The sequence below is a fragment of the Thamnophis sirtalis genome, unplaced genomic scaffold, assembly GCF_051295495.1.
Source record: "Thamnophis sirtalis isolate CommonGarterSnake01/CBP01778 unplaced genomic scaffold, rThaSir2_p1.2 scaffold_2, whole genome shotgun sequence".
In the NCBI taxonomy this organism is placed as follows: domain Eukaryota; kingdom Metazoa; phylum Chordata; class Lepidosauria; order Squamata; family Natricidae; genus Thamnophis; species Thamnophis sirtalis.
The window spans coordinates 6,475,029-6,501,738 of NW_028261382.1; the positions used below are offsets into that span (position 1 = coordinate 6,475,029).

The 26,710-nt window shown below is 45.4% G+C and overlaps 1 protein-coding gene across 1 annotated transcript; it reads right to left on the minus strand.

Moving 5' to 3' along the window:
* CPEB1 (cytoplasmic polyadenylation element binding protein 1) lies at positions 1–26,418 on the minus strand. The gene is made up of 11 exons (XM_087704147.1): positions 26,258–26,418; positions 25,819–26,010; positions 13,847–14,064; positions 11,412–11,661; positions 11,191–11,304; positions 9,412–9,501; positions 7,056–7,192; positions 5,368–5,566; positions 3,858–3,952; positions 2,653–2,733; positions 1–1,552 (listed from the first exon to the last, which is right to left on the minus strand). The coding sequence occupies exons 1-11, from the start codon at positions 26,340–26,342 to the stop codon at positions 1,442–1,444; spliced, it is 1,572 nt and encodes a 523-aa protein (XP_087560273.1). The 5' UTR covers positions 26,343–26,418; the 3' UTR covers positions 1–1,441.
* Between the last annotated feature and the right edge of the window lie 292 nt (positions 26,419–26,710).

The following is a 26,710-nucleotide window of genomic DNA, read 5'->3' on the forward strand; positions in this document are numbered from 1 at the left end:
TTCTGCTGCAACGTGTTTTATTATGTGCCAAGAACTACAGCACAGCTTACTCCACACAACTGTAGGAGAATGCAGTCTTGCCCGCATATGCTACAATGAGGTAGACTTCACATACTGCTTCACAACAACCCCACAAAGAGCAGCTGGAATATGCAACATGAGCTCAGCAGGAAAAAGGGAGAACTTAGAACATTCGTTCTTTGGCACACAGCTTTCCAAGAGACAGGGGGTGTGGGGGGGGGGAAGAAAACCCAAAATAAAACAAAATCAAAACTTCAACTCCCAGCGCAATCGGGTGGGGCTGCTCCCACAGCGCCCGAGGGGGCCGTCCCTCTAAAAGAGAAAAGGGTTCCTCGTAAAATCTTTTGCTGGCCCGACCCAGCGCAGCCCTTACCTCCGCTCAAGACATAAAAAAAAGAAAAAAAGAAAATTGAAGTCTTGTGACTTTTTGTGATTAAAAACCTTTTTGTCAAGCTCCCCCTGAAGTGCAACTTAAAAAGTGCAACGAACTATATACAGCAGATCAAAGATCCATTTATCCGGTCCAGTTTCAAAATCCAAAATATCCTGTCCTTCGCGGGGTTGCAAATACTGCTATTCACAACTGGGAATTATTATTATTATTCTTAGTTATTGTTGTTGGTTATTTTTTTTTTCTTCTTTTCTTTTCTTTTCTTTTTTTTTAGACTAACAGCTCCCAGAAATAAGTTGCAAGGATGTTAAAAGCTGCCAGGAAAGAAAAAAATCTCGTCTCAAACGGCTTAAAAACCATTTCAAGAGTGTAAAAAGGAACTGGTAAAAATCCTGGAGCGTAAAATATGAAATATGATTTTGGTTTCAAGTGAAGAGCAACGTCTTCTTGTTGTTACAGTAAAAAACACCAGCTGAACATCCAGTTTATTCCGTTCAGATGGGGAAAGGGGAAGGGGAAGGGAGGGGAAGGGGAAGGGAGGGGAAGGGGAAAGGTTAAACGAATGAAAAGGCACTATATGGCAACTGCAAACGAAGTGGAGCCAATGAGAACTGCATCATTATGCATTCTACCATCAGTATTGCAAGAAATGTAAAAAAGGGCCCTTGATAAATAAGAAATTTGAAGGCATCTGCGTTCAATACCTTCTCAACCTATGGTCCCTTGATGCTTCTCCTCAGCAGGCAAGGAACCAAAGTCTGGGAACTGCAGAATTGTTTCGAGGGGGCCCTCCCCCTCACAAACACACCCCCCCAAACAAAACAAAAAAAACTTCACTGTGCATTAGTGCAGAAACAAAGAAAAAAACCAGCGAGTGCAAACGTGAAGGCAAGATTCCCCCGTTAAGTCCTTCCGACGGGCATCTCCCCCAGCCTGGGTGTGGCACCAACTAGGATCGGTGAGGCTTCTTCTCTTTAAGTCAACGGAAGAGCTTCGCCCGGCAAACAGGAGCAGCTCGCCGACGCCGCTCTAGCTGGCGTCGCGGTTCTTCTGGTTACGCATCAGTGGACGGTGGTGGTGCAGGATCTCCATGGAATGTTTCCAGTGCCAGCAAGAGCGACAGAAGTATTTGAAGCACATCTAGTGGTGGGACCAAGAAGATCATGAGAAGGTCTGAAGCCACCTTGCAATCAAGGTCCTGCTATTTTTTTTATGCTGAAAGCAGATACACGTCAGACTCTTTCATAGGACACCACGTTTTTTTTCGCCCGATTCTGTGGGCGTGGCTTGGTGGGTCATGTGACTGGGTGGGCGTGGCCAACCTTTGTTCCCTCCCACTTTTTAAAGCATTTTTTCCCCTGCCCGTTTGGGCGAATAGGCAGGAAACAAATGCTTTAAAAAAAAAGGGGGGGGAGAAAGGTTCCAACGATCAGCTGTGAGCCGCGTGATACAATAGCAGAGTCGGAAGGGACCTTGGAGGTCTTCTAGTCCAACCCCCTGCCTTGGCAGAAAACCCTATACCGTTTCAGACAAATGGCTATCCAACATCTTCTTAAAGTCTTCCAGTGTTGGGGCATTCACAACTTCTGGAGGGAAGTTGTTCCACTGATTAATTGTTCTCTCTGTCAGGAAATTTCTCATTTCTAAGTTGCTTCTCTCCTTGATTAGTTTCCACCCATTGCTTCTTGTTCTACCCTCAGGTGCTTTGGAGAATACCTTGACTCCCTCTTCTTTGTGGCAGCCCCTGAGATATTGGAAGACTGCTATCATGTCTCCCCTAGTCCTTCTTTTCATTAAACTAGACATACCCAGTTCCTGCAACCGTTCCTCCTATGTTTTAGTATGAATATGATTATCGGAACCTTTTTTTTTTTTTAAGTATTTTTTTTCCTGCCTATTTGCCCGAAACGGCTCACAGCTGATCCATGCGATTGTCGGAAGGTTTTTGTTTTTTTTAGCTTTTTAAAGCATTTTCTTCATTCCTATTTGCCAGAATCTGCAGAAAAACAAATGCTTAAAAGCAAAAACAAAAAGCTTCCAACGATTGCACAATCCTTGGAAGTTTTTTTTTTTACTACCGGTTTGCAAAACCAACGGCAACTGTCCCTACTGGTTCGGCCAAACCGAGGAAGATTTCACCCTGTATGACCTGCTTACAATATACCCTAGTAGAACAAAACAATAAAAAGGGACATCTTTCACCAGATTTTCAGACCAAGGATGGAGATAGGAGCGTATACCTGATCTCTGCAGAAGAAAGGACCCGGCTGAGATCTGCAAATCTGACACATGGCATCTTCTAGATACGGATCAATCTGAACCTGTAGAGAGAGAGAGAAAAGGAAAAAAATTCACCCTTTTGAATGGAAGCGTCGTGAGAAAAGGGGACAGGGCCCGTTGGTTAATTGAACAGAAAAAGGGATGTGTGAATGCTGCTTTGGGGAACGATCTGCAAAACTGCAGTAAGGGTAAAACCATAAATGGTTCCCTCGCTCAGATCTCCTTATGAAACCTTCACAGTAGATTATGTACAATTTTAGAATAGAATGAAATAACAGAGTTGGAAGGGACCTTGGAGGTCTTCTAGTCCAACCCTCTGCTTTATCGAACATCTTCTTAAAAACTTCCAGTGTTGGAGCGTTCACAACTTCTGGAGGCAAGTTGTTCCACTGATTAATTGTTCTTACTGTCAGGAAATTTCTCCTTAGCTCTAAGTTGCTTCTCTCCTTGATTACTTTCCACCCATTGCTTCTTGTCCTGCCCTCAGGTGCCTTGGAGAATAGCTTGACTACCTCTTCTTTGGGGCAGCCCCTGAGATATTGGAAGACTGCTATCATGTCTCCCCCTAGTCCTTCTTTTCATTAAACTAGACCTACCCAGTTACTGCAACCGTTCTTCACATGTTTTAGCCTCCAGTCCCCTAATCCTCTTTCTTGCTCTTCTCTGCTCTCTTTCCAGAGTCTCAACATCCTTGGAGAATAGCTTGACTCCCTCTTCTTTGGGGCAGCCCCTGAGATATTGGAAGACTGCTATCATGCCTCCCCATGTCCTTCTTTTCATTAAACTAGACATACCCACTTGCTGCAAGTTATATGTTTTAGTTTCCAGTCTCTAATCATCTTCCTTGCTCTTCCCTGCAGTCTTGTATTCTTTTTGCTGACTCTCTGTTAGTCTTGGTACTTGGGGAATACAAAGCTCGACAGTTTTAGTACATACTGTCTCCATGTGTCTTGCATTAATTTTGTTCTAGGTTGTAACTGTTTTTAAGTGTTTTGTTTCAACCCCCCGAGTGTCTCTTGTTTAAGGTGGGTGGCTATAGAACTACGGAATCAATAAACCTTTTACTCCAACCAGGATCTCTACCCCTGGCTTCACAGATGGACTTGCCATACTACAAGCTTCAGTGTCTCCACACTACGAAGCTTATGACTTGGAAGCCCGTTACCTTTTTTGTAAACTTTGTTGTTTTGATCTCCACAAATGCAGCACTGACTGCTTTCAGATAGCTACGCTGGTTGTTAAAGGTGACACGTCCAGATCCTGTAAATAAGCCAGTTCATCAGTACAATAAGACTTGAGAGGCAGATCAACAACAAAGCTTTATGAGTCGGCATGCACGTGACTTACTACAAGGTCTGCCCTATTGGGTCAAGAGAAGGAAGAGTGGTTTCTGAGCAGTTATCTGTCTAGACCAGGGGGCAGCAACCCGCGGCTCGGGAGCTGCATGTGGCTCTTTCATCCCTCTGCTGTGGCTCCCTGTTGCTGGTCGGCTCCACAATTGATAGGGCTTTCGGTTAGGACAGGTGGAGGAAAAAGGACGCCGCGCTAGGAGGAGACTCTATGGTGGGGGGAACCGGGCTTCCAGTCAGCAGGGGAAAAAGGATGCCATGCTAGGAGGAGACTCTATGGTGGGGGAACTGGACTTCCGGTCAACTCCAGAATTGAACAGGGGCCTTCCGGTTATGACCTTTGTGGCTCTTTGAGTGTTTAAGGTTGCCAACCCCTGGTCTAGACCCCGATTAGAAAGAAGACAATATGAAAAAAATATCCGTTTCAGGAACTGAACCGTAGCTTATTTCTGCATGAAATGTCCTTATTGCACCTTTCCAATTAAGATTTAGTTTGGAACTTGAATATTAATAAAATTTCACACTTCTCATCTGCCTTTTTTTGTTCCTGTTGAAATACATTTTGATCTTAATAACAGAGGATTAATTCAGGAAGGCAACAGATGCATAGAGGTAAAAATATTGCCAAGTCAACCTGAACTGAAAACAGATTTTGTCCATTTTTAATAACATTCAAGATGTCCAGTGCAACACCTACCAGGGGAGGAAAACCCATTTTTCATTCTGCCTCTGTCAAGAATTGGCAAAGATCAACTAGAAAATAGCAATAACACTTATATACTGCTTTATAGTTCTTTACAGCACTTGATTTACAGAGTCAGCCTCTTGCCCCCAGCAGAAATAGCCTGCAATACTACATTCTAATCACTGCACAACCACACCAGATAGATATAGATAGATAGATAGATAGATAGATAGATAGATAGAGATAGAGATAGATGATAGATAGATAGATAGATAGATAGATAGATAGATAGATAGATAGATAGATAGATAGATAGATAATAGGCAGACAGACAGAAACAGAGATAGATTGCAATACTTGGGATTGAACTGCTGGCAATCAGCAGAATTAACCTGCAATACTCATTTTAACCACTGCGCCACAACGGCTCTTAGCAAACCCATCAAGCCTCAGTTCAATTAAAATGACCACTAGTGAGAACTTCTTTGCCACTCCTACTGATCACAGTCCAACAGTGAAACCAAGATAGTTAAGGCTCTTCTTCCCTTGAGTTCCTATATGGGGAAAGGCACTGGTTCCCCAAAGCCCCCCGATGCCGCCACCACCGAAGGCACCAACCGCCAAGGACCGGCTTTACTTACCAATGGGATACTTGTGCTTGTCGGTGTCAATACCTGCATAGACAACCCCACCAAACAGGTCATTCAGGATTCCCGCCAGGGCTTCTGCATTCAGCATCCCGTGAAGAGCTCCCACGAAGACCGTTTTCCCAGGGTCCAGCCTCTGAGTTGGGCTGCGCACGAAGTTGCTATCGGCCAAGACCCACGGGATCACCTGCACCTGTAGGCACAATGGTTAGCGCTGATCAAGCCATCCACACATAACCCCCCCACACCCTTCCTTTAAACCCAAGCGCCAGGTAGCTCCACGACTTCAATTCCCAGAATTCCCCAGCCCAGCATCTCCCCTGTAACTCCGGCATCACTTGAACGGCAAAAAACTAATCCCGGATACTGTGTCTCCTTGACTTGACCTCTCCAAATGCCACCTAAGGCTCGGCTTCTTAACGACCAGTCTTTTGGGCACCAAACCTGCCTTTTTGTTTCCAGACACTGGCTTGGCAAATGCAAGCACTTACTGTATCTTTCTGAGTATAAGATGCACCAAGGTTTTGAAGAGGCAAATTAAAAAAATAAAAAAGGTTTTGCACTCTGCAACCCCTCCCCCCAAAAAGGCCTGTTTTTTGCAAAAACAGACCTTCCCCCCCCCCCTTTTTTTAAAAGGGCATGAATTGTCTTTAGGAGGCTTGTAGAGTGCTGGGGGGGGGGGACGAGCAAAAAACAGTCCGTTTTTCATGAAAACGGGCCCGTTTTTAGTAAAAAAAAGGGGGGGCATTGGGAAGCTTATAGAGTGCTCCTGGGGGCTGGGGGGGCAAAATTGAGCAAAAAATGGCCCATTTTTCACTCATTTCTGCCTTCCCCAGCCCCCAGGAACATTCTGCAAAGCTCCTAAAGGCTCTGCACGGCCATTTTGGTGAAGGGGTCGAGGTTTCAGGAGGCAAAAAATGCTGTATTCAGTGTATAAGACGTACCCAGGTTTTCCGCCTCTTTTTTGAGGGAAAAAGGTGCGTCTTATACTGCGAAAAATACGGTATATCTGCCCAGGTTTTAAGAGGCCAGGTTCCACGTTTAAAGCATGCAACTAAGTGAAGTTCGCGATTTCACAATGTCACAACTTTCCTCTGCTTCGCAGACCTGCGAATGTTGTAAATGCAGGTAGTCCTCAACTTACGACCACAAATGAGCCCAAAATTTCTATTGTTAAGTGAGTTTTGCCCCATTTACGACTCTTCTTCCTGCAGCTGTTAAGTGAATCGCAATAGTTGTTAAGTTAGTAACGTGGTTATTCAGAGAGTCTGGCTTCCCCATTGTCAGGTGGTTGCAAAAGGGGATCATGTAACTCTGGGACACTGCAACTGTCTTAAGTCCATTCCAGTTGCCAAGCCTCTTAATTTTGATCAGATGACCATGGGATGCTACAATGGTCGTTAAGTGTGGGGGGAAAAAAGCGTGTAAGTCCCCCCTTTTCAGAGCTGTTATAACTTTGAACAGTTCACTAAAATGAGTAAGTCAAGGACCACCACCAGTATGAAGATTAAAGTAAGTTTTTCATCACTGCTGTAACTGTGAATGGTTGTTAAAGGAGGCAGCCCCTAAATGAGAAAGAGCCACGTGCATGTTGTGGACACGTCTGCATGCAACCTCTGATCTTCGCAACGGACTTTTGACCTGTTAATTTCATTTGCACCTCGAGGAGAGGCCGGACGCACCTCCTTACACCTCATTCTGCGGCTGGACATCTTGAAGTAATATTCGCTAAGGCCGCTGGGGCTCAGCAGATCCCGGGAGCAATTTTGAAGCAAGGCACGTACAGACTTCTCAGATTCAAACACTAAGTAGGCATAACCTATGATTAGAGAGAGAGAGAGAGATAGAAGAACTTTAAGACCGCAGGACACATCTGTTCTCTTCCCACATAATTAATATTAAGAGGTGCTTTTTTTCCTATCGGTTCAACCCTTTGGGGAATTATTCAGTAACACTTCCCCACACCTGATAATTGGAGGAAGCACAATATTAAGAAGGTTATTCTACTTAGCCTAGTGCAGTGAAGGCCAACCTTTTACATCACCGCGTGCCGGAAATGACACGCAAAACCATCCCGCTTGGAATGCGCAGCCTCGCTAGTCTTCGCGGATGCGGGAGTGCCAAAAACCCGGTTAGGGTGCAATGTTCCATTGTGCGTGCATGCACTGGTACCCGAACTTCCGGTTTCCAGTGCGTGCACGCGATGGACAAACAGCTGGCTGTTCGGGTGCCGGCATGTGCGACAGAACACTCCTCTTTGCACATGTGGCAGGCACAGGAATGCAGAAGAGGCGCCAGCGAGGCCATGCTTTCCATGTGGGACGGCCCTGCGTGCGGCTCCTGGCATGCGTCCCATAGATTCGCCAAGAAGGGCTAAGACATCAGGGTAGAAAACCAAGAGGCAGCAAGTTCTAATCCTGCCAAGGCTGGGATATACTGATCTCACAGGAAACGGGGTGCAATTTGAAGGTCTTGAGTAGAGGACAGGAACCAATAGGGGAGCCCCAGAACATCTGGACCAAGAGAGGCATTTACTAACGGAACAGTCCCCGGATGCATCACTGGAAGGTTTCAAGTCAAGATTGGGAAGCTGTTTGGGGAGCTGGAATGGTCTCGGGATTCCTGAACTGGACAGGAGGGTTTGCAAAGCAATGTAGAAGGAAGGTATCAACAGGTATGAAAGGACTTGCCGAAAAGATCCTGTGAGAGAGAGAAGCGTGGGAAAGCAACTGATATCCGCACCTTGATTTTGTTCAGGGCTCAGCCACGACAGAGGGCAACCTGGACAGACTTTCAAGGTGGAGGTGAACCCCTTCAAGAAAAGAAGGTCAAGAAAACAGGATTCCAGGAATATTCTTGAAAATTGGAGCCCGGGAAGCCTGTCCGAGATTATTTCTCTCCGTCCCATTTTATACCATGAATTGTGGTGGCGCAGTGGTCAGAATGCAGCACTGCAGGCTAATTCTGCTGATTTGTCAGCAGTTCGATGCTGACCGGCTCAAGGTTGACTCAGCCTCTTCCACCTTGGGGAAATTGAGGACCCAGATTGTTTGGGGGCAAGAGGCTGACTCTGTAAACCGCTTAGAGAAGGCTGTAAAAGCTCTGTGAAGCGGTACACATAAGTCTTAAGTGCTATTGTTATCGCTATACTGAACAAAATCAAGGCATTGGGCACTTGAGTTTCTTCCTCACACTTCTTCTTTCTCGGGGCTGCCTGGTTTCCCCCCCCCTCCTTAATGGCCCCCCTCCTTCCTTCTCCAAGCTTGGGGTTCTATATTCCTTGTGAGCTGGAAACCAGCAAACCTTCAAGGTGCCTTCCCAGCTGGGATGGTAGGATAGTGTGGTCCTGATGTGTCAGCTTCTGCTTTGCTATCGCTTCAGCTGCCATGAAACGGGGAGGGAGGGCATGGTATTTGGGAGGGGTTACTCATTGTGCTGGTGGAAGTTTCTGGAGTCTACCGACTGACTGAACTACGCATGCGTGGGTGTTTCCCGCCAGGCCTAACGGCACCGACATTCCATCTTCGTGATGCCTTTTGAAGTTATCTTGCACCTGACATTTGGAAGACTTATGACTGGACTGGGTCTACGATGCCAAGGGGTGGGGAATGGGCTATTCTATATATCAATTGCTTTCGCGCCTAAATAATCAGACTTCGCTATGCATTGCCTTTAACCATTTTTAATTAGTAAAAGTACACTTGATTTCTACGCATGGAGTCTCATGGTCATTCTTTCCTAATTAACTAATGGAGAGGAGCTGACAACTGTTGAGGGCACCAGGGGTCCCTCTCCCCCTGCCCGAGAGACCCTGCTGTCCTTAACCCTGGAGTAGCTTCAGGTGTGCCGTTTCCCCCTTGGCAAGGTGGAGAAGAGGGTGAAAGGAAGCACCTGTGCACTAGGAGGCGGCCGCCCACCTTACGGTGCTCTCCTTGTCCGTCACCAGCATGCAGTCATGCCCAGGAGCCCTCAGTGGTCGATAGGAAGCATGGATAAAAAGAATTCCTACCATGTCTGTATTACCTTTAGGCATATTACCTTTGGGAGGGCAGCGGGGATGCTTGCTATCCTTACCAGGCCACTCCACTCTCAGCGAGCCAAACACACGGAAGGTGCTGATCAGACCCGCTGCACGGAAGAGAGAGAGAGAGACTTGTCAGCCAGGAGGAACACCCAACAAAACTCACCTCCCCTTCCACGCGAACCCGCGAGGCAGGATCAGAGGTGGGGTTCAGCCGGTTAGGGCAGGTTCGCCCAAACTGGTGGCGGAAATCACGGGAAAAGGCTGAGCGCCAAAGAATGGAGGCCTTTGAACTCTGGTGCTGGAGAAGACTCCTGCATTGAGTCCCTTGGACTGCAAGGCCATCCAACCGGTCAGTCCTAGAGGAGGTCAACCCTGACTGCTCTTTAGAAGGCCAGATCCTGAAGAGGAAACTCAAATACTTTGCCCCCCTAATGAGAAGGACGGACTCCCTGGACAAGAGAGCCTCATGCTGGGAACGATGGAGGGCAAAAGAAGAAGGGGACGGCAGAGAATGAAGTGGCTGGATGGAGTCACAGAAGCTATCTATCTATCTATCTATCTATCTATCTATCTATCTATCTATCTATCTATCCATCCATCCATCCATCTATCTATCTTCTGAAACTCAAATCCTTTGGCCACCTAATGAGAAGGAAGGACTCACTGGAGAAAAACCTCATGCTGGGAACGATGGAGGGCAAAAGAAGAAGGGGACGGCAGAGAATGAGATGACTGGATGGAATCACTGAATCTATCAATCTATCAATCTATCTATCTATCTATCTATCTATCATCTATCTATCTATCTATCATCCATCTATCTATCTATCTATCTATCATCCATCTATCTATCTATCTATCGTCTATCTATCTATCTATCTATCTATCTATCTATCTATCTATCTATCTATCTATCTATCATCTATCTATCTATCTATCTATCTATCAATCTATCTATCATCTATCTATCTATCTATCTATCTATCTTCTGAAACTCAAATCCTTTGGCCACCTAATGAGAAGGAAGGACTCACTGGAGAAGAGCCTCATGCTGGGAACGATGGAGGGCAAAAGAAGAAGAAGGGGACGGCAGAGAATGAGATGACTGGATGGAGTCACTGAAGCTATCTATCTATCTATCTATCTATCTATCTATCTATCTATCATCATCATCATCATCATCTATCTATCTATCTATCTAGCTTCTGGAACTCAAAGACTTTGGCCACCTAATGAGAAGGAAGGACTCACTGGAGAAGAACCTCATGCTAGGAACAATGGAGGGCAAATGAAGAAGGGGACGGCAGAGAATGAGGTGACTGGATGGAATCACTGAATCTATCTATCTATCTATCTATCTATCTATCTATCTATCTATCTATCATCTATCTATCTATCTATCTATCTATCTATCTATCTATCATCTCTCTCTCTCTCTCTCTCTCTCTCTCTCTCTCTCTCTCTCTCTCTCTCTCTCTCTCTCTCTATCTATCTATCTATCTATCTATCTATCTTCTGAAACTCAAATCCTTTGGCCACCTAATGAGAAGGAAGAAGGACTCCCTGGAGAAGAGCCTCATGCTGGGAACGATTGAGGGCAAAAGAAGAAGGGGACAACAGAGAATGAGGTGGCTGGATGGAGTCACTGAAGCAGTCGGCGTGAGCTTAAATGGACTCCAGAGGATGGGAGAGGATAGGAAGGCTTGGAGGAACATTGTCCATGGAGTCACGATGGATCGGACACAACTTCGCAACTAACAACAACAACAACACAAGAGCTGTCAGGAACTCACCTTCTGTGATGTCCCAGGGAACACCTCCTAAAAACACCTTGCAGGAGTAAACAGGGTTTTTGTAGTTTCTAGGTGGGAGCTGCCCACTCCAAGTGCAGGTTGCCTCATTCACAGCTGGAGACAAAAGCCACAGAGAAGTTTTACCTATGAGGTGGGGGCAATGGTGGAATTCTTACCTGCCTCTCTTGGTCACCCTCCCACAGCGCCAAGGCTCGACTCACCTGCTGCTTGCTTGTGGAGCCTGGCTTCTCTTTCGATGCTGAAGGGGTCCTCCGGAGCGTCCGTGATGTTCCAAGATGGCCAGGAAGAGGCCCCAGGCCACTGCTTGGACAAGGCGCCAGAGGTGGAGGAGGTGACCGCAGCCAAGGCAGCCTGCTCTTGATCCAGGCGAGACCCTGCTCCATTCAAGGAATCTCTGGTTATGCCTCCGATGGGCAGGAATGGCAGAGGAGGTGAGATACGCAGACTTGACTGCAAAAGACGTTAATCAGAGGCACCGTGGGGAAAAAAAATAATCACATTTGGGAAGAAACTGGAAAGGCAATATAAAAAGACGCCCAGCTTCATGCCAATGCAAGAATCACCGTATTTTTCAGAGTATAAGACCCCCCCCCCCAAAAAAAGAGGGTGAAAATCTAGGTGCGTTTTATACACGGAATGCAGCATTTTTGGCCCACCAAAACTCCGTCCCCTTTGCAAAAATGGACATGCAGAGGGTTTGGGAGGCTTGCAAAGTGCTCCTGGGGGCTGGGGAGGGCAAAAATGAGCAAAAAACAGACCGTTTTTGCACACACACCCCAAGCTCCCAGAAGCACTCTACAAGCCTCCCAAACCCTCTGCATGCTTTTTTTTTCTTTGCAAAAATAACAGAGTTGTTATTCTATTCTATTCTACTTTGGAGGTCTTCTAGTCTTCTAGTGCTTAGGCAGGAAACCCAGACAAATGGACGTTCTTAAAAACGCCCAGTGTTGAGAGCATTCACAACTTCTGTTCCATCGCTTGATTGTTCTCACTGTCAGAAAATTTCTCCTCGTTTCTAGATCGAATCTCTCCTTGATCAGCTTCCCACATCTCTCCAACCCACCAGAATGGGGAGGCGCGTTACGAGTTTCCTCTCTCAAGGAGGTCCATCTAGTGGGGCCAAGACGAAGGGCCTTTTCTGTGGTGGCTCCCCTCCCCCCCGCCCCCATGGAACGTCATCCGTAGAGAGATAAGATTGGCCCTCACCTCAACAAAAGGCCTGAAGACATGGGTCTTCGTAATATCAAGTGGTATGTACGTTTGACTGTGGTCACCAGAGAGATGTGGTCACCAGAGAGATGTGGGTTTGTATTTGGGGTTTTATTTCTGTAAGCTACCCAGTGTCACTACAGGTGAGTTGGGCAGCCATATATACAATACAATACAATAGCAGAGTTGGAAGGGACCTTGGAGGTCTTCTAGTCTAACCCCCTGCCTAGGCAGGAAACCATTTCAGACAAATGGCTATCCAACATCTTCTTAAGGACTTACAATGTTGGAGCATTCACAACTTCTGGAGGCCAGTTGTTCCATTGGTTAATTGTTCTCACTGTCAGGAAATTTCTTCTTAGTTCTAAGTTGCTTCTCTCCTTGATTAGTTTCTACCCATTGCTTCTTGTCCTGCCCTCAGGTGCGTTTTTAAATTTAACTTATCGTATTTTTTGGACTATAAGACGCACCTAAATTTACTGGAGGAAAAAATAAAGGGGGGGTTTGGCCTCCATGTGTTGCGTTTCCGCCCTCCCTGCCCCCAGAAGCATGCATCCATTTTTGGCCTGCAGAGTGCTTCTGGGAGTTGGGGAGGGTGAAAACGCAATATGCGGAGAGTTCAGGAAACCAAAAACACCCATATTCAGTCTATAAGATGCACTTACCGTATTTTTTAGAGTATGAGATGCACCGGAGTATAAGGCACACCAATTTGAAGAGCCAAATTAAAAAAAAAAACAGTTTTTGCACTCTGCAGGGCTCCCAAAAATGGCCCGTTTTTCACGAAACCGTTTATGACACAAAGGTTTTTTGTCAAAAAAAGGGCATGCAAAGCCTTTAGGAGGCTTATAGAGTGCTCCGAGGGGCTGGGGGGGGGGGGAAAAACAGCCTGTTTTTCGCTCATTTCTTTCCTCCCCAGCCCCCAGGAGCACTCTGGAAGCCTCCTAAAGGCGCCGAAAATGCTTAAGTATAGGAGTATAAGATGCACCCAGATTTTCAGCCTCTTTGAGGCGAAAAGGTACGTCTTATACTCCAAAAATATGGTACACTTTCGCCCACTTTGGGAGGGGGGGGGAATGTGCGTCTTATACTCCAAAAAATACGGTAATTTAATTTAATTTAAACAGGCTTAAGCACAACTCGAGATGTTCTAACTCCCTTCCACTTCCATCCCCAAAACCACGCGAGAGAAATATCTATCTATCTATCTATCTATCTATCTATCTATCTATCTATCTATCTATCTATCTATCTATCTATCATCTATCTATCATCTTTCTATCATTTTTCTTTCTATCTTTCTATCTTTCTATCTATCTATCTATCATCTATCTATCTATCTATCTATCTATCTATCTATCTATCTATCTATCTATCATCTTTCTATCTATCTTTCTATCTATCCATCCATCCATGGCTTTCTTACGATCAGATCTGAAAGGTGGTCAGATCCAGAGCTGAATCCACTGGTGTCCGAGTCGGAGGGGCTGCTGGAGCGGGAATAGAGAAGGGAGCGGTTGCTGTCCAAGCGCGAGGCCCTCAAGGTCGGAGTTGGGAGGTTCTCGCTCAGCTCCGAGCCGATGGGATCCAGGGGCAGGAAGCCCAGAGACGGCTTCCCGAAGGGATTGCTGAGCATGTTGAGAACTGCAAAGCAGGACAGAAAAGATGGTGAACAAAGAGTTCCTAGAGCGGCGGCACCTAATGTCTACTTCCTTCAAACCCGGCCATCTTTTCGGTTGCGGGAAAAAAAGAAGAATCAAAAGGGAAAAAAATCCATTATGGGTCTCTGCATTCACATGTACTAGGATGCAGAACCGCTTCCAATGTTTATCTAGGTCCATTCTCAGGCATCCAAGATCATGGTTGTCCCAAAGGTGGTTTTTTTCCCCCCAACAAGCAACTGGACTTCCTTGTTTTTTTCTTTTGAAGAAGTTTCGCTTCTCATCCAAGAAGCTTCTTCAGCTCTGCCTAGATGGTTCAAGGTTTATTACACTTGTATGCCACCCTATTCCCGGAGGGACTCAGGGCGGCTAAACAAACCGAAGGGGAAGGGAATAATACAGACAAAAAGCAATAAAAACAAGCAAACAAAATACGGAAACAATTTAAAAGCAGTCAACAGCCACACAATTCGAGTGGGGATGGGAACTCATCAGCCCCAGGCCTGTTGGAACAGCCAGGGGGGAATGGAAGGATTTATATTCCTTGCAGACAGCTGGTCATTTGCATCCTTTTTTTTAAAAGATAGTCATTGAGGCCACTCGGAGGTTTTATCTGTGTCAGACTGTGGAAATCCTTCCATTCCCCACCATCTGGTCAGAGCTGAAGCAGCTTCCTGGATGAGAAGCGAAACGTCTTCAGAGAAAAACAAAGGAAGTCGAGTGGCTTCTTGGAAGGAGAGAGAGAGAGAAAAAAACACATTTGGGACTTTGCTTTTGGTTCAACTGTGGTCGCAAGTTGAATAGAATAGAAAAAAAAACAGAATAGAAAAGAAAATAGAAAAGAATAGAACAGAGCAGAATAGAATAGAAAAGAAAATAGAAAAAAATAGAACAGAACAGAATAGAAAATAGAATAGAAAAGAAAATAGAAAAGAAAATAGAATAGAATAGAAAAAAGAATAGAATAGAAAAGAAAATAGAAAAGAATAGAATAGAACAGAATAGAATAGAAAATAGAATAGAACATAGAACAGAAAAGAAAATAGAATAGGATAGAATAGAAAATAGAAAAGAAAAGAAAATAGAATAGAAAATAGAATAGAACAGAATAGAATAGAAAATAGAATAGAAAAGAAAATAGAAAAGAATAGAATAGAATAGAAAAGAAAATAGAAAAGAAAAGAAAATAGAAAATAAAATAAAATAGAATAGAAAATAGAATAGAACAGAATAGAGTAGAAAATAGAATAGAAAATAGAATAGAAAAGAAAATAGAAAAGAAAATAAATAGAAAAGAAAGTAGAATAGAAAATAGAATAGAAAATAGAATAGAAAATAGAATAGAAAATAGAATAGAATAGAATAGAAAATAGAATAGAAAAGAAAATAGAAAAGAATAGAACAGAACAGAATAGATTAGAATAGAAAATAAAATAGAATTGAATAGAAAATAGAATAGAAAAGAATAGAAAAGAAAATAGAATAGAATAGAATAGAATAGAATAAGCAGGAAGGGACCTTGGAAGTCTTCTAGTCCAGCCCCTGCTCAAGCAGGAGATCCTATACTATTTCAGATAAGTGGCTTTCTAATTGAGAAATACTTGTATTTGCCTTGAGAACCCCAGGATACCTGATGCACTTCCATCCACTAATCTGTCTAGCCTGCCATTGGTATCTTACATTTCCTCATTTGTTAGTCTAAACCTAGTTTACTGCAAACCACTGGTTTCAGCCGTCACCTGTTAACGCTGTAAACCGCAAGCCGCCATCCTGAATTCTTTTGACTTCAGCTTAGAAAATCTTTGGAAGCTGATGGATAAAATCTCTTTTACAGCCGGTCTCCTCCCACACTGGGGAAAAAAACCTCGCGCATGCCCTCCTACACAACACTGTCTTTTCTACAATCACATGGACCAATCACCAGGCATACACTAAAGGCTGTGTATCACAGCCAGGAGCTTGTGCAGCTTTGTTTGAAAGAAAAATACACACACAAACACTCCCCGTCCATGTTTCTCTAACAAAGAGATTGACACAGGCGTGTTCGACTGACACACACAAAAAGATTCCAGGGCAAAAATAATTCACGAAACCTCCTTGCACCACGTTGGGCTAAAGAAGAGAGGAGATGCCACTCTCATCTACAGAGTCAGAGGGTTTAAATTCGACCTTTCAAAAAAGACGGTTTCTAGACCTCATGATTTCAGACGGGCGTTTCTCATATTTGTCTCCCCCGTCTTCATAAAACATCCAGCTTAAGAACTTGGATCTTGGCTGACCACGGATGAGAAGATCCAAGCAGGCCAGAAGCTGTTTGCACAACATGCAGTAAACAAGGCAAACGCTCTTTATTTATTCTAGAATCAAATCATGGATTAAGGATATCAACAGTGACATCCTTCTTAGCTGATGCTATGAGAATTAATTTCCAGTCAAAGTAGCCTTTGGCTTACCACAGTTCATTTCGTGAGCATTCAAAGTTGCAACGGCACTGGGGAAAAAAGTGATTTACGACCACTTTTGACAACGGAGGCCGCCGCATACATTCACGTGATCAAAATCCATAAAATTGGCCACTGACTCGTATTTATGATGGCTGCAATGTTCCCAGGGTCACGGGATCCCCTTTTGCGACTTCCTGACAAGACAGGTTCACTTAACCACCTTGTTAACCAGCTTAACAACAGCCGCAATTCACTTAACAACCGTGGCACAGGTTGTAAAACGAGGCCAAATTCGCTGAACAAATATTTCACTTAGCCACGAAGATCTGGGGCTCGATTGTGGTCGTTAAGTCGAAGGCTACCTCTATTTTCATGACTGCCAACTTCGGAAGCCTCCTAAGATCACGGTGGCCGACAAAATGGGCGTTGGTTCTTACCAGTTTTCTGGGCAGTGGAGAAAGCAGTCAGGCTGCGTTCCAATTGGACTACAATCTGTGATGTCATTGTGCACTGCTGGCTGCTCCCAGTTTTAAACTCAGTCTAACTAGGATTGGACGTGAGAATTGAGCTCTTTTCCTTATAATAGCAATAATTGTCTTTAAATGGATTTTTTTCACCCAAAAAAAATTATACTAAATTTTGCCTGCTCTCCTATGAAATCTGGATTGAGCAGGGGGATTTTTGACCGGCCAGCAGGGCATCTGCCCTCGGTGGAACATTTGGGCTTCAAGCCTTTGAGGAGAGCGACGTGCCCACAAGTTCCAGTGGTGGGATTCAAAAAATTCAACAACCGGTTCTCTGCCCTAAAGACCAGCTGGGTGGGCGTGGCTCGGTGATCATGTGACTGGGTGGGCATGGCCAACTCTATGTCACTCATGTCGATGGGCGCTTCGCCTCAGCTGTTACAATGTAATAAGGGTTAACCGGAGAGGCGGTTTCTGTAAACAGGGCAATAAAGATTAGGCTAGAAACAACACCAGAATGTTTCCTTCCTGCCTTCCTTACAGGATTAGCCCTGTAAAGTGGGGAAAAAACAAAATGAGATTTCTTCCAACAACCGGTTCTCCCAACTGCTTAGAAAGTTAACAACCGGTTCTCCCGGATAGGTGCGAACCGGCTGAATCCCACCACTGACGAGTTCGCTCCGGAGCACTGGACATCGTGCTCCTTACTAGGCGATATCATCAGCATTAGCACCCGCTCAGAAGCTCCCCAAATTCACTGAACAAACATTTCGCTTAGCCACGAAGATCTGGGGCTCGATTGTGGTCGTTAAGTCGTATTTTCATGACTGCCAACTTAGGAAGCTTCCTAAGATCACGGTGGCAAACAAAACTGAGCTGACCCCCGGGGAATAATTTACAAAAAATAAAAAATAAAAATTCCCTTTCAGGTATTCGAGGTCAGAGAAAGCCAACCGCGTCTCACTCTGTAAACATCAGAAATCCCAGGAGATTTGCAAACATCGCTGGAACACCGTGAGCCGAGAGGGGCTTGGATAAATAATTCTTCCGAGACAAGTTACTGTGCAACTGCTATATTAGCAGTTTGTTTATTTTTAGATGTTCATGAAACATGCTGTGCTTCAAGATCTAAAGCTAGGAACCAACACCCTTTCGTCAGCCAGAAACAGCAGGCTACATTCAGGGGAAGACAAGACTCCTTTGACCTGGGAGGGACCTGGGAGGTCTTCTAGTCCAACCCCATACTCACGGCAGTGGGTCCTTGGTGCTTATATGTAGCTGTTATAGAAGGAGACCTTATATCGTTGAAGGGATGCAGCTAGAGAGGACAGCTGGTATTAAAGCGGGATCAAGGGGGGGGAGGGATAAGGCACCCCCTAATTCCCAGTCTACAACACTGTTGTAAGAAGGCTCCATATATGGTACTTAGGAAAAACGGTTAGAGTTCAAGCCAGAACTATTTCTATTAGGCATTATATCAGATGGCTATGATAATGGGACAATGTACCTTATATTACACATCCTGACCGCAGCAAGAATGGTGCGTGCGCAGCAGTGGAAGAGTGAAAACACCCCTTCAGAGGAGGAGACAATAAGGGAGATACTCGTCTGCGCAGAAATGGACAGACTAACGTTAAACATAGAAGACAAAGGAGAGGCAGAATAGTGTGTCACATGGAGTAGATTCTATCAATGGTTAGAAGCACGAGGTGGAAGTCGGAATACGGAAAAACTAGGGTAGGGAGACCTGGAATGAGAGGCCATTCCCCTGAAAATAAGCCCTCCCCAGATAATAAGCCCAACTGAGCTTTTGAGTGCATGCGTTAAAATAAGCCCTTCACGGAAAATAAGCCCTCCCTGGAAATATTGCAACACAGCAGCAGCCATGAGGTGGCCATGCTCGCCACCTCCTGCACCTCAAAAATAATAAGACCTCCCCAAAAATAAGGCCAAGCACTTATTTTTTTTTGGGGGGGAGGGTGTCAAAATAAAATAAGACCCTGACTTATTTTCGGGGAAACACGGTACTATCTATGCATCATAGTATTAGAATGAATTTGAGGGTCAAAAATAATTAGCAATAGCAGTAGTTTCTGAAACTATACAATAGTTTCAGATAGATGGCGGTCTATTCTTTTCTTAAAAACCTCCAGTGATTGAAGCCCCTATCAAGCACCTGTGGCACAAGTGAGAAGCCACAGAAGAGCTAAACAAACACAGGCAGGTTAAAAAAAGAAAAGAATTTTCTACTGGACTGAGATATACAGGTAGCTCTTGCAAGCCGGTGTATATCCCCCGTGTCAAACTCCTCCGACAGCTTTGAAATTAACTTCCTTTCATTCCTTCCATCTCCACTCTAAAGGAATCCTAAGGAAGTTTTTTTTTATTTCTCTCTTGCAAAGGGCAAGTTACGGCTTACAGTTAATTCAAGAAAAAAATTAATTCACGGTGCAAAAAAGCAAACGATTCAGTATCACCGAAGAAGAAGCAAAGGGGAACCAAGGAGCTTAGCCTTTTAACAGACCTTTTTAAATCAATCTTTAAGAAAACAGTCGGGAGCATCCTAGGAGGAAAGAAAAAAAGGAATCCTCTTAACGGAGATTTTCCAAAGACGCTATTAGAGGAAGATGTCTTGGAGTATCACTTCAGCATCCTCGCCCTGGAGCAGCCTCTCCCAGGAACAAAATGAAGCCGGTCTTTTTATCTTCTGATTTATTTCTCTTGCTTTGTCTGCCTGCCACTCCCAATGGCCCATATATTAACACTCGTGACTCAGCTCTCCTTTTAAAATCTCCTCCTTGGAGTAAACCCGGCCGTACAAAGGAGGGGGGGGGGAAGAAAGAGGAAAATACAACTCCCTGTCGCGAAACCAACTGCAGAAATCCAGAATTCACGAACTGCATTGGTTTTTCTAAGTCTCTAAATCCAGTAGCAAACTTGAAGGGACTCTCCTGCTGATAGCAATTAATCTTCCCGGACCTCACCCTTTGCAAGAGCATTGTACTCCTGAACAACAGATTGTAAAAAAACACACACAGACACACACAAAGTGTCTTTCTCCTTACTAGAAAGCAAATTTTAAGTGGAGCAGCACTCAAAATGTTTTTGTCTCTACCACAGGTCACTTTGGGAGAGATGTGGCTTCGAAAAGGCAGCATAAAAATGTCGGAATCAAGTAGAAGATTAAAAATAATCATCTTAACAAGAGATGGGAACTGCATCAGACTCTCAATGAGGAGGTAGAAGTTTAAAAAAAAAAAAAATAAGCCTGTCCTATATCTATCCCATCCCTGGGTTCAAAAGGGATGCAACCCACCACTAAATGACTTTTGGGGGGGAAAACAGCGTATTGTGTGAATAACCCCATACTTGCGTGATTCACAATTTTGACTGCTGCCGATGCAGACTCGTTTGGATTCCCAACCTGCTCAAACTCTATTACAAATAAAGGACTCCTTATTTTATTTGCCAGTAATAAATTCTGCATCTAATATTTTATTTTGCATAAAATAGAAGGAAGAAGAGAAAGTGGGGATATATATATATGTGTGTGTGTGTGTGTGTGTGTGTGTGTGTGTGTGTGTGTGTGTGTGTGTGTGTGTGTGTTTGTAGATTTTCACGGGTGTAAGTATGCTCAATCTCTCTCTCTGTGTGTCTGTCTGTCTCGCTCTTTGTGTGTCTGTCTGCCTCGCTCTCTGTCTGTCTGTCTCTGTCTCTGTCTCTATCTATCTATCTATCTATCTATCTATCTATCTATCTATCTATCTATCTATCTATCATCTATCTATCTATCTATCATCTATCTATCTATCAATCATCCATCTATTTATCTATCAATCATCTATCTATTTATCTATCAATCATCCATCTATTTATCTATCAATCATCTATCTATCTATCTATCTATCTATCTATCTATCTATCTATCAATCATCCATCTATTTATCTATCAATCATCCATCTATCTATCTATCAATTATCTATCTATCTATCTATCTATCTATCTATCTATCTATCTATCTATCATCTATCTATCTATCTATCTATCTATCTATCATCTATCTATCTATCTATCTATCTATCTATCTATCTATCTATCTATCTATCTATCTATCTATCTATCTTTGTTGCTGATAAATAAAACACAAAACAACACAACATAAAAAATGGTTTCCTGCCTGGAAGGCTCCTAGGGTGGAGCTGAAAGGCAAAAGGGAAGCAGTATGCTCCCTCCCATATTTGGGCATACCAGGTGCTTTGACATAACACTAATAATATATGTATTTGTGTTTGTGTTTGTGTGTGTGTGTGTGTGTACGTACCTACACACACAGGCTACAGATAGTTCTTGATTTACAATCTAGCATCAATTTGAAAATGGCTCTGAAAAACGTGACTTTGTTCACGTGAGGTCCTCACCCTTACGACCATCGCAGTATGCCCAGGGTCATGTGATCAAAATCCGAGCCCTTGGCAAATGCCGGCCTGCATTTATGATGGCTTCAATGTCCTGGGGTTTCCTGGTCACCATTTATGGCCACGCCAGCCAGCTTTTGACAAGCCAAGTCAGTGGCAGAATCAGGAAGACCCTTAATGACTGTGTGATTTGCTTAACAACCGCAGTAAAAATAAAATTCGACCCCGTGACACAACGACTTGTTTAACAACTGCATCAACATACAAATGTTAATCAAAAGGACTGTGAGTGGTAAGACCTTAATAACGACATCGATCACGAATGGAGAGAAAGAACCTATGCTAATAAAAAATGACCCAAATTCCAGTCCAAACTGAATCTGGATTACTTATATAGAAATATAACAACTGCACCCCAAAATAGGGGCATCTGCTTTCCCACGGCTACAATACTGCTTGTTGATGCTGACTTAAAAGAGTTGTTCCATCTGAAATTATCTCTCTGCCTAAACATTTCTGGCTGCAGACAAGATTGCCACGGGGGGGGGGGGGGGGCAGAGGAGGCAGACTGGGAACAGAAAGCGGGGAACAAATTGTTTGCAGCATCCTTAAGAAATCGTTGAAGCGGGAAGGGGATGGCCAAGCAAAAATAAGAACGGGCCCAACCTTCAATCACGTCCAATGCAGTAAAACCAGGAGACGCGTATTTATTTATTTACATGCTGCCTTGATTGTTTTTATAAGTAACTCAAAGAGGGCTGGCGTATGTCTCGTGCTCCTCCCCTCCCATTCTCCCCACAACAACCCTATGAGGTGGGTTTTGACTGAGAAAGAGGACTGGTCCAAAGTTCACCCAGCTGGCTTTTATGCCTAAGGCAGAACTAGAATTCACAGTCTCCCCGGTTTATAACCAGGGGCCTCCACTACTAGAGGGGGATTTTATACTGCTCCATCAGTCTCCGCCTTTGACCGTCTGCAGCCAATGGCAAAGAGGCTGGAAGACATATGCAAATTGCTCCTGAGGTTACCAGCGAACCCTTAGCAGACGGGTGCCAGGCTGCCCGCTTTGGGTACCTTCTCTGCAGAGCATGGCAGAGGAAGGGGCTCCTTGCCAGTCTGCCACAGGGCATCTGCCAGCGCCCTCCAACCAACGCTGGCCCTTCAAGAGAAGCAGCAAAGGCTGGACTGCCCAGATTTAAATGCCCGCTTCCCACCTCCATCTTTAAATGCCCGCTGGCCCCACCCAAGAGAGGCATTCGGATTTAGAAAAGTCACAACGTCCGGTTTCCAAGCACATCCAAAGTCGAAGCCCGAGCACTCCAGAGTGCACAAATCAGCAAATCGTATTTTTAGCCCCAGGTTGCAAACTTTCTGCACTAGCCAGCCAACTCCCTCAAGGCTTGGTACAGCTGAGTCATTGTAGATGCTTCCAAACTGCCCAGAGACCAAGGATGCTGCTTGCTTGCTTGCTTCCTTCCTTGGCAGGGGACGCCGTCCCTGCACCCCCCCGGGCTGGGATCTCGGCAAACCCATGCAATGCTGCAGTTCTTGTGCCAGACACCCTGCCAGCTGCTGCATCAAAAAACCCAGCCTGCTGGAAAAAAAAATCCAACTCCAGACATAGCATCTTAAGGCTTTTGAGCAGAAGAGGTGCCTTCTCCAAGAGAATTCTCCCTCTGCCCAATACTGCCCGGGAGCATTTTTAGCCTCTCTTCCCCATGGAGGATGTTAGCTTCCCCACACACACACACACAAACATTGCATTTGCATCCCCTCCGTTGCAAAGTCATGGCATAGGGGGGGGTGGGGCTGGGGAAAAGAATAAACAGGGATGTACGCAGGGATTGAGAACCTGGCACACTCCCTAGAGCCCACTACGAATTCCCAAGCGTAATACTTGGGTTTGGAATTGGAATTCTCTCATCCCCAGTACAATATCAGATTAAGCTCTTCTCATTGCTGCTCAGGGACTATTGATGTCCCAGCCCTACTTTTTTCCCCCCTTACCAGGGTGAGGTTTCTATGAAAGCTGCAGCCTGACAATGCAGCATAAAAGTTGGATGAACCGACATAAACTCAGCTCCCCGAGTTTGCCACGGACTCCGTGTTGTTGTTTTTTTAAAGAGCACGGCATGGAAATCTGGTGCTACTCCTAACCCAATTCTCTACCCGGCTTCTCTTAAACCGAGTAGGCTCGTTAAGTGTTAGGTCGAGCTAAACGTGGGGCGGCGAAGGGTTAATTCGCCGTGCCCAATTATTCTTCACACGGGTAAAGTATATTTAGTATCAGTGTCACTATATGGATCACGCCACGGTGCTAGAATAATAGAATTCAAATGCCAAAGGAATAGAAAGAGAGCATTCAACTCTTTCTGCAACGCAATCGCGCCTCTGGAATACAGCCTCAGACAATGAACGCCTTTAGACCGGTAAATAAAATTTAATTTTTTTCCCCCCATCAGCTGGAACCGTGGAAATTGTCCATCTGATGCCAGAGCAGTTCTCTTCAAAGACAAAATGACAATTTGATAAATTGGGGAGTCCTGCTCATCCATCCAGCTCCGAAGCGATGGGCTTTTATAATTGAGACGAAGGGATGGCTTACAGGAAATACGAGAAAATTATTTTGAACAATTTCTCCTCTTCTTAGAAACCTTAAGTGATGCCTACATGTTACTTAGTTGTTGTTGTTGTTTTCCCATTCCCTACTGTAAGAACTCTTTGACCCACATGGGGCATGGTGTTAAGGACAGGGTGCCTGACTGCCCACTGACCAAACACCATTAACTTTTTTTCCCCGCAGGGCCTCTCAAAAAGCAAGACCTCTATTGTTTTATATCTTCCCACGGTTGGCAAGCCCCAACTTTGCCCCACCTCAAAATGTCTGCAGAAAAAAAGCCAGCCCTGGCCTGCGTGGAAACCGTACCCTACAGCGAGACAAGGAGTTTATAAAGATTACAACTAGGAGGTCGAGACTCCTGAAACCACCAGGAGATGCCAAGAATGGCTAAGTGCAGCCCTATTGCAAAGCCTTCTACAGACAGCCTTTTCTGTCATTTATAAAGGCTGCGGTTCAATTTGCCAATTCCAGACTGCTAATACCGGCAACCAGGAAGTAGAATTAGGTGTGGTTCCTGAGCTGCCCATCTCTGTAATCCTGGATCGGAAGGCTATGGCACAGCAGCATAAAACAGCTGGTCTTCGTCCAGTTACAATGGGTGGACACCCAGAAGCTTCAGCAATCTAAGGGGCAGACAAGGGGGACTTTTTACTTAGCCCCCCCCCCCAAGCCATTCAAAATTCATAGGTGGATGCAATCAGGGCTTGTCATGGCCTAGCCAGCTCCTCTAAAAACCCTACTACCAATATAGACGTGGAGAGGTCCTGCCACCATACTATAGCTTCCAAACCTTCCATCACAGATCCTGAATAATCCTGGGATTAATGCACAACACACGCCTTTCACCACAACAGGTGCCTAGTCACTGTCCTTTGTGGAGTGCTCCGTTTTGACCAAGAAGGTTGCATCTTCTTGAAGCATCACCACTAGCAAATGTGGGAAAGTCCATGCCCTTATGGGACAGGTATAAGCGTTCCATATTTTGGGGACAGCTTGGGTTTAAGGAAAAACTGAGCCTCTGGTTAAAAACACAAGCGCATAATAAAATAAAATAAAACAGCATACCAAAAGGAGAGTCCTAAGCAGTATTGCCACTCGTCTCTTTTTAAGGTTTGGCTCTGGAGCATCCAGCAAGCAAATGGAAATACCACTCCACCCCCCCAGTCTGAACATACACAATTACTCTTACTACTTGGGTAACCGGTCTAAATCAACCTGGAATCCCTCGGGAGTTAAGGATAACGGGGTAAATAAAACGCCAACTCCTTTCCATCGCCTCCGTTACAACACTCTGCATATACCAGCCCATGTGTCCTGCAGGACCCCCCCCCCCAAAAAAAAAGGAGTTGGAAAAAAAACTCACTTCCATATATTAACCCATATATTCTCTGTGCTGCTTCAAAGTTAGAAAGTTATGGGTGGGTTTGTTAGGAAAAAAAGGAAGGAAGGAAGGAAGGAAGGAAGGAAGGAAGGAAGGAAGGAAGGAAGGAAGGAAGGAAGGAAGGAAGGAAAGGGAAGGGAGGAAGGAAGGAAGGAAGGAAAGGGAGGAAGGAAGGAAGGAAGGAAGGAAGGAAAGGGAGGAAGGAAGGGAAGGGAGGAAGGAAAGGGAGGAAGGAAGGGAAGGGAGGAAGGAAGGAAGGGAGGAAGGGAAGGAAGGAAGGAAGGAAGGAAGGAAGGAAGGAAGGAAAAGGAAGACTGCCAGGGATCGGCTCATTCATCAAGACCGGCTGCTGATGACAGAGCTGCAAAAGGCAATCCAACAACTGTTGCTGTGCGTCAGCAGATTCTCTTACCAGAGTGCGTGCTTGGCTGGGCTGCAGCATCTGTATCCTGGGTGCTCCATGGCCTATCCCACCCTGGCAGGCTGAGAGACTGCAATCCAAGGCACAGGTCGCTGGCGTCGGGCAGGCCACGCGGAGACTCCTGGACAGAAGCGGGGAAGAGCATCCTGCTGGCAGTCCCTGTTCCCTCGGAGTCTGGAAACTCTGGATCAAACAGGGAAAGAGGGGACACACACACACACACACACAATGAAAAGCCACAAGGACAGGTAGCCGGGGAGTTCTCGCAGCGTGGAGGGGACGCTTCCGCAGGCAGCGGCTTCTCGCCTCCAGCCGGAGCGAAAGTACCATATGGCCTGTAATCAGAGGAGGCTGCTTCCACCTTCCACCTTCCTATCCCGCCTGCACTATACTGACTGGCCCAGCATGTGATCGAACTGCTGATGCTTACCGTGTGCCATAGACGTCACTCGGCCATGCAACACAACCACATCTTCACTCAGAGGAGGAGAGAGGTGGAAAGCAAACCTGCCCATGGGAGTCTAGGCGGCATGCGGGAGGCGCAGCCGACTACCCGCCAGCACCGCGCGAACGTCTGTCTCTCTCTGGCAGCCAGAGACGAGAGCCGGGGTTTAGCTAGCAGCAGTGCATGGGAGGTGGCTACAGTCGGCCACCCCTCCAGCCACAGCTGTAGCAGAGCGGCAGCCACAGAGAGCCAGGGAAAGAGAGATCACACTATCGGCTTGGTGCTCTCTCCTGGCCCCGCCCACGCCCCCCCCTTCCCCAAAAATCTCCCCCCCCACTGGAAAGCTTCCAGCCGCTGGCGCAAGCCCCCGAAGGCAGGGGAAAATGAAAGCTTCACAATTCCGCTAGCATCATCTCTTTGTTTTAAACTTGGCAATCA

What these genes read in the sequence shown, in the direction of transcription:
- CPEB1 (XM_087704147.1), bottom strand. Translation starts at nt 26,342, where the DNA reads ATGGGCAGGTTTGCTTTCCACCTCTCTCCTCCTCTGAGTGAAGATGTG. An exon ending in TCCCCGCTGCCCTCCCAAAG is followed by an intron (nt 7,193 to 9,411) that starts GTAATATGCCTA and finishes CTCTAATCATAG; the next exon opens with GTTATGCCTACTTAGTGTTT. An exon ending in CTTTCTTCTGCAGAGATCAG is followed by an intron (nt 1,553 to 2,652) that starts GTATACGCTCCT and finishes TCCCACCACTAG; the next exon opens with ATGTGCTTCAAATACTTCTG.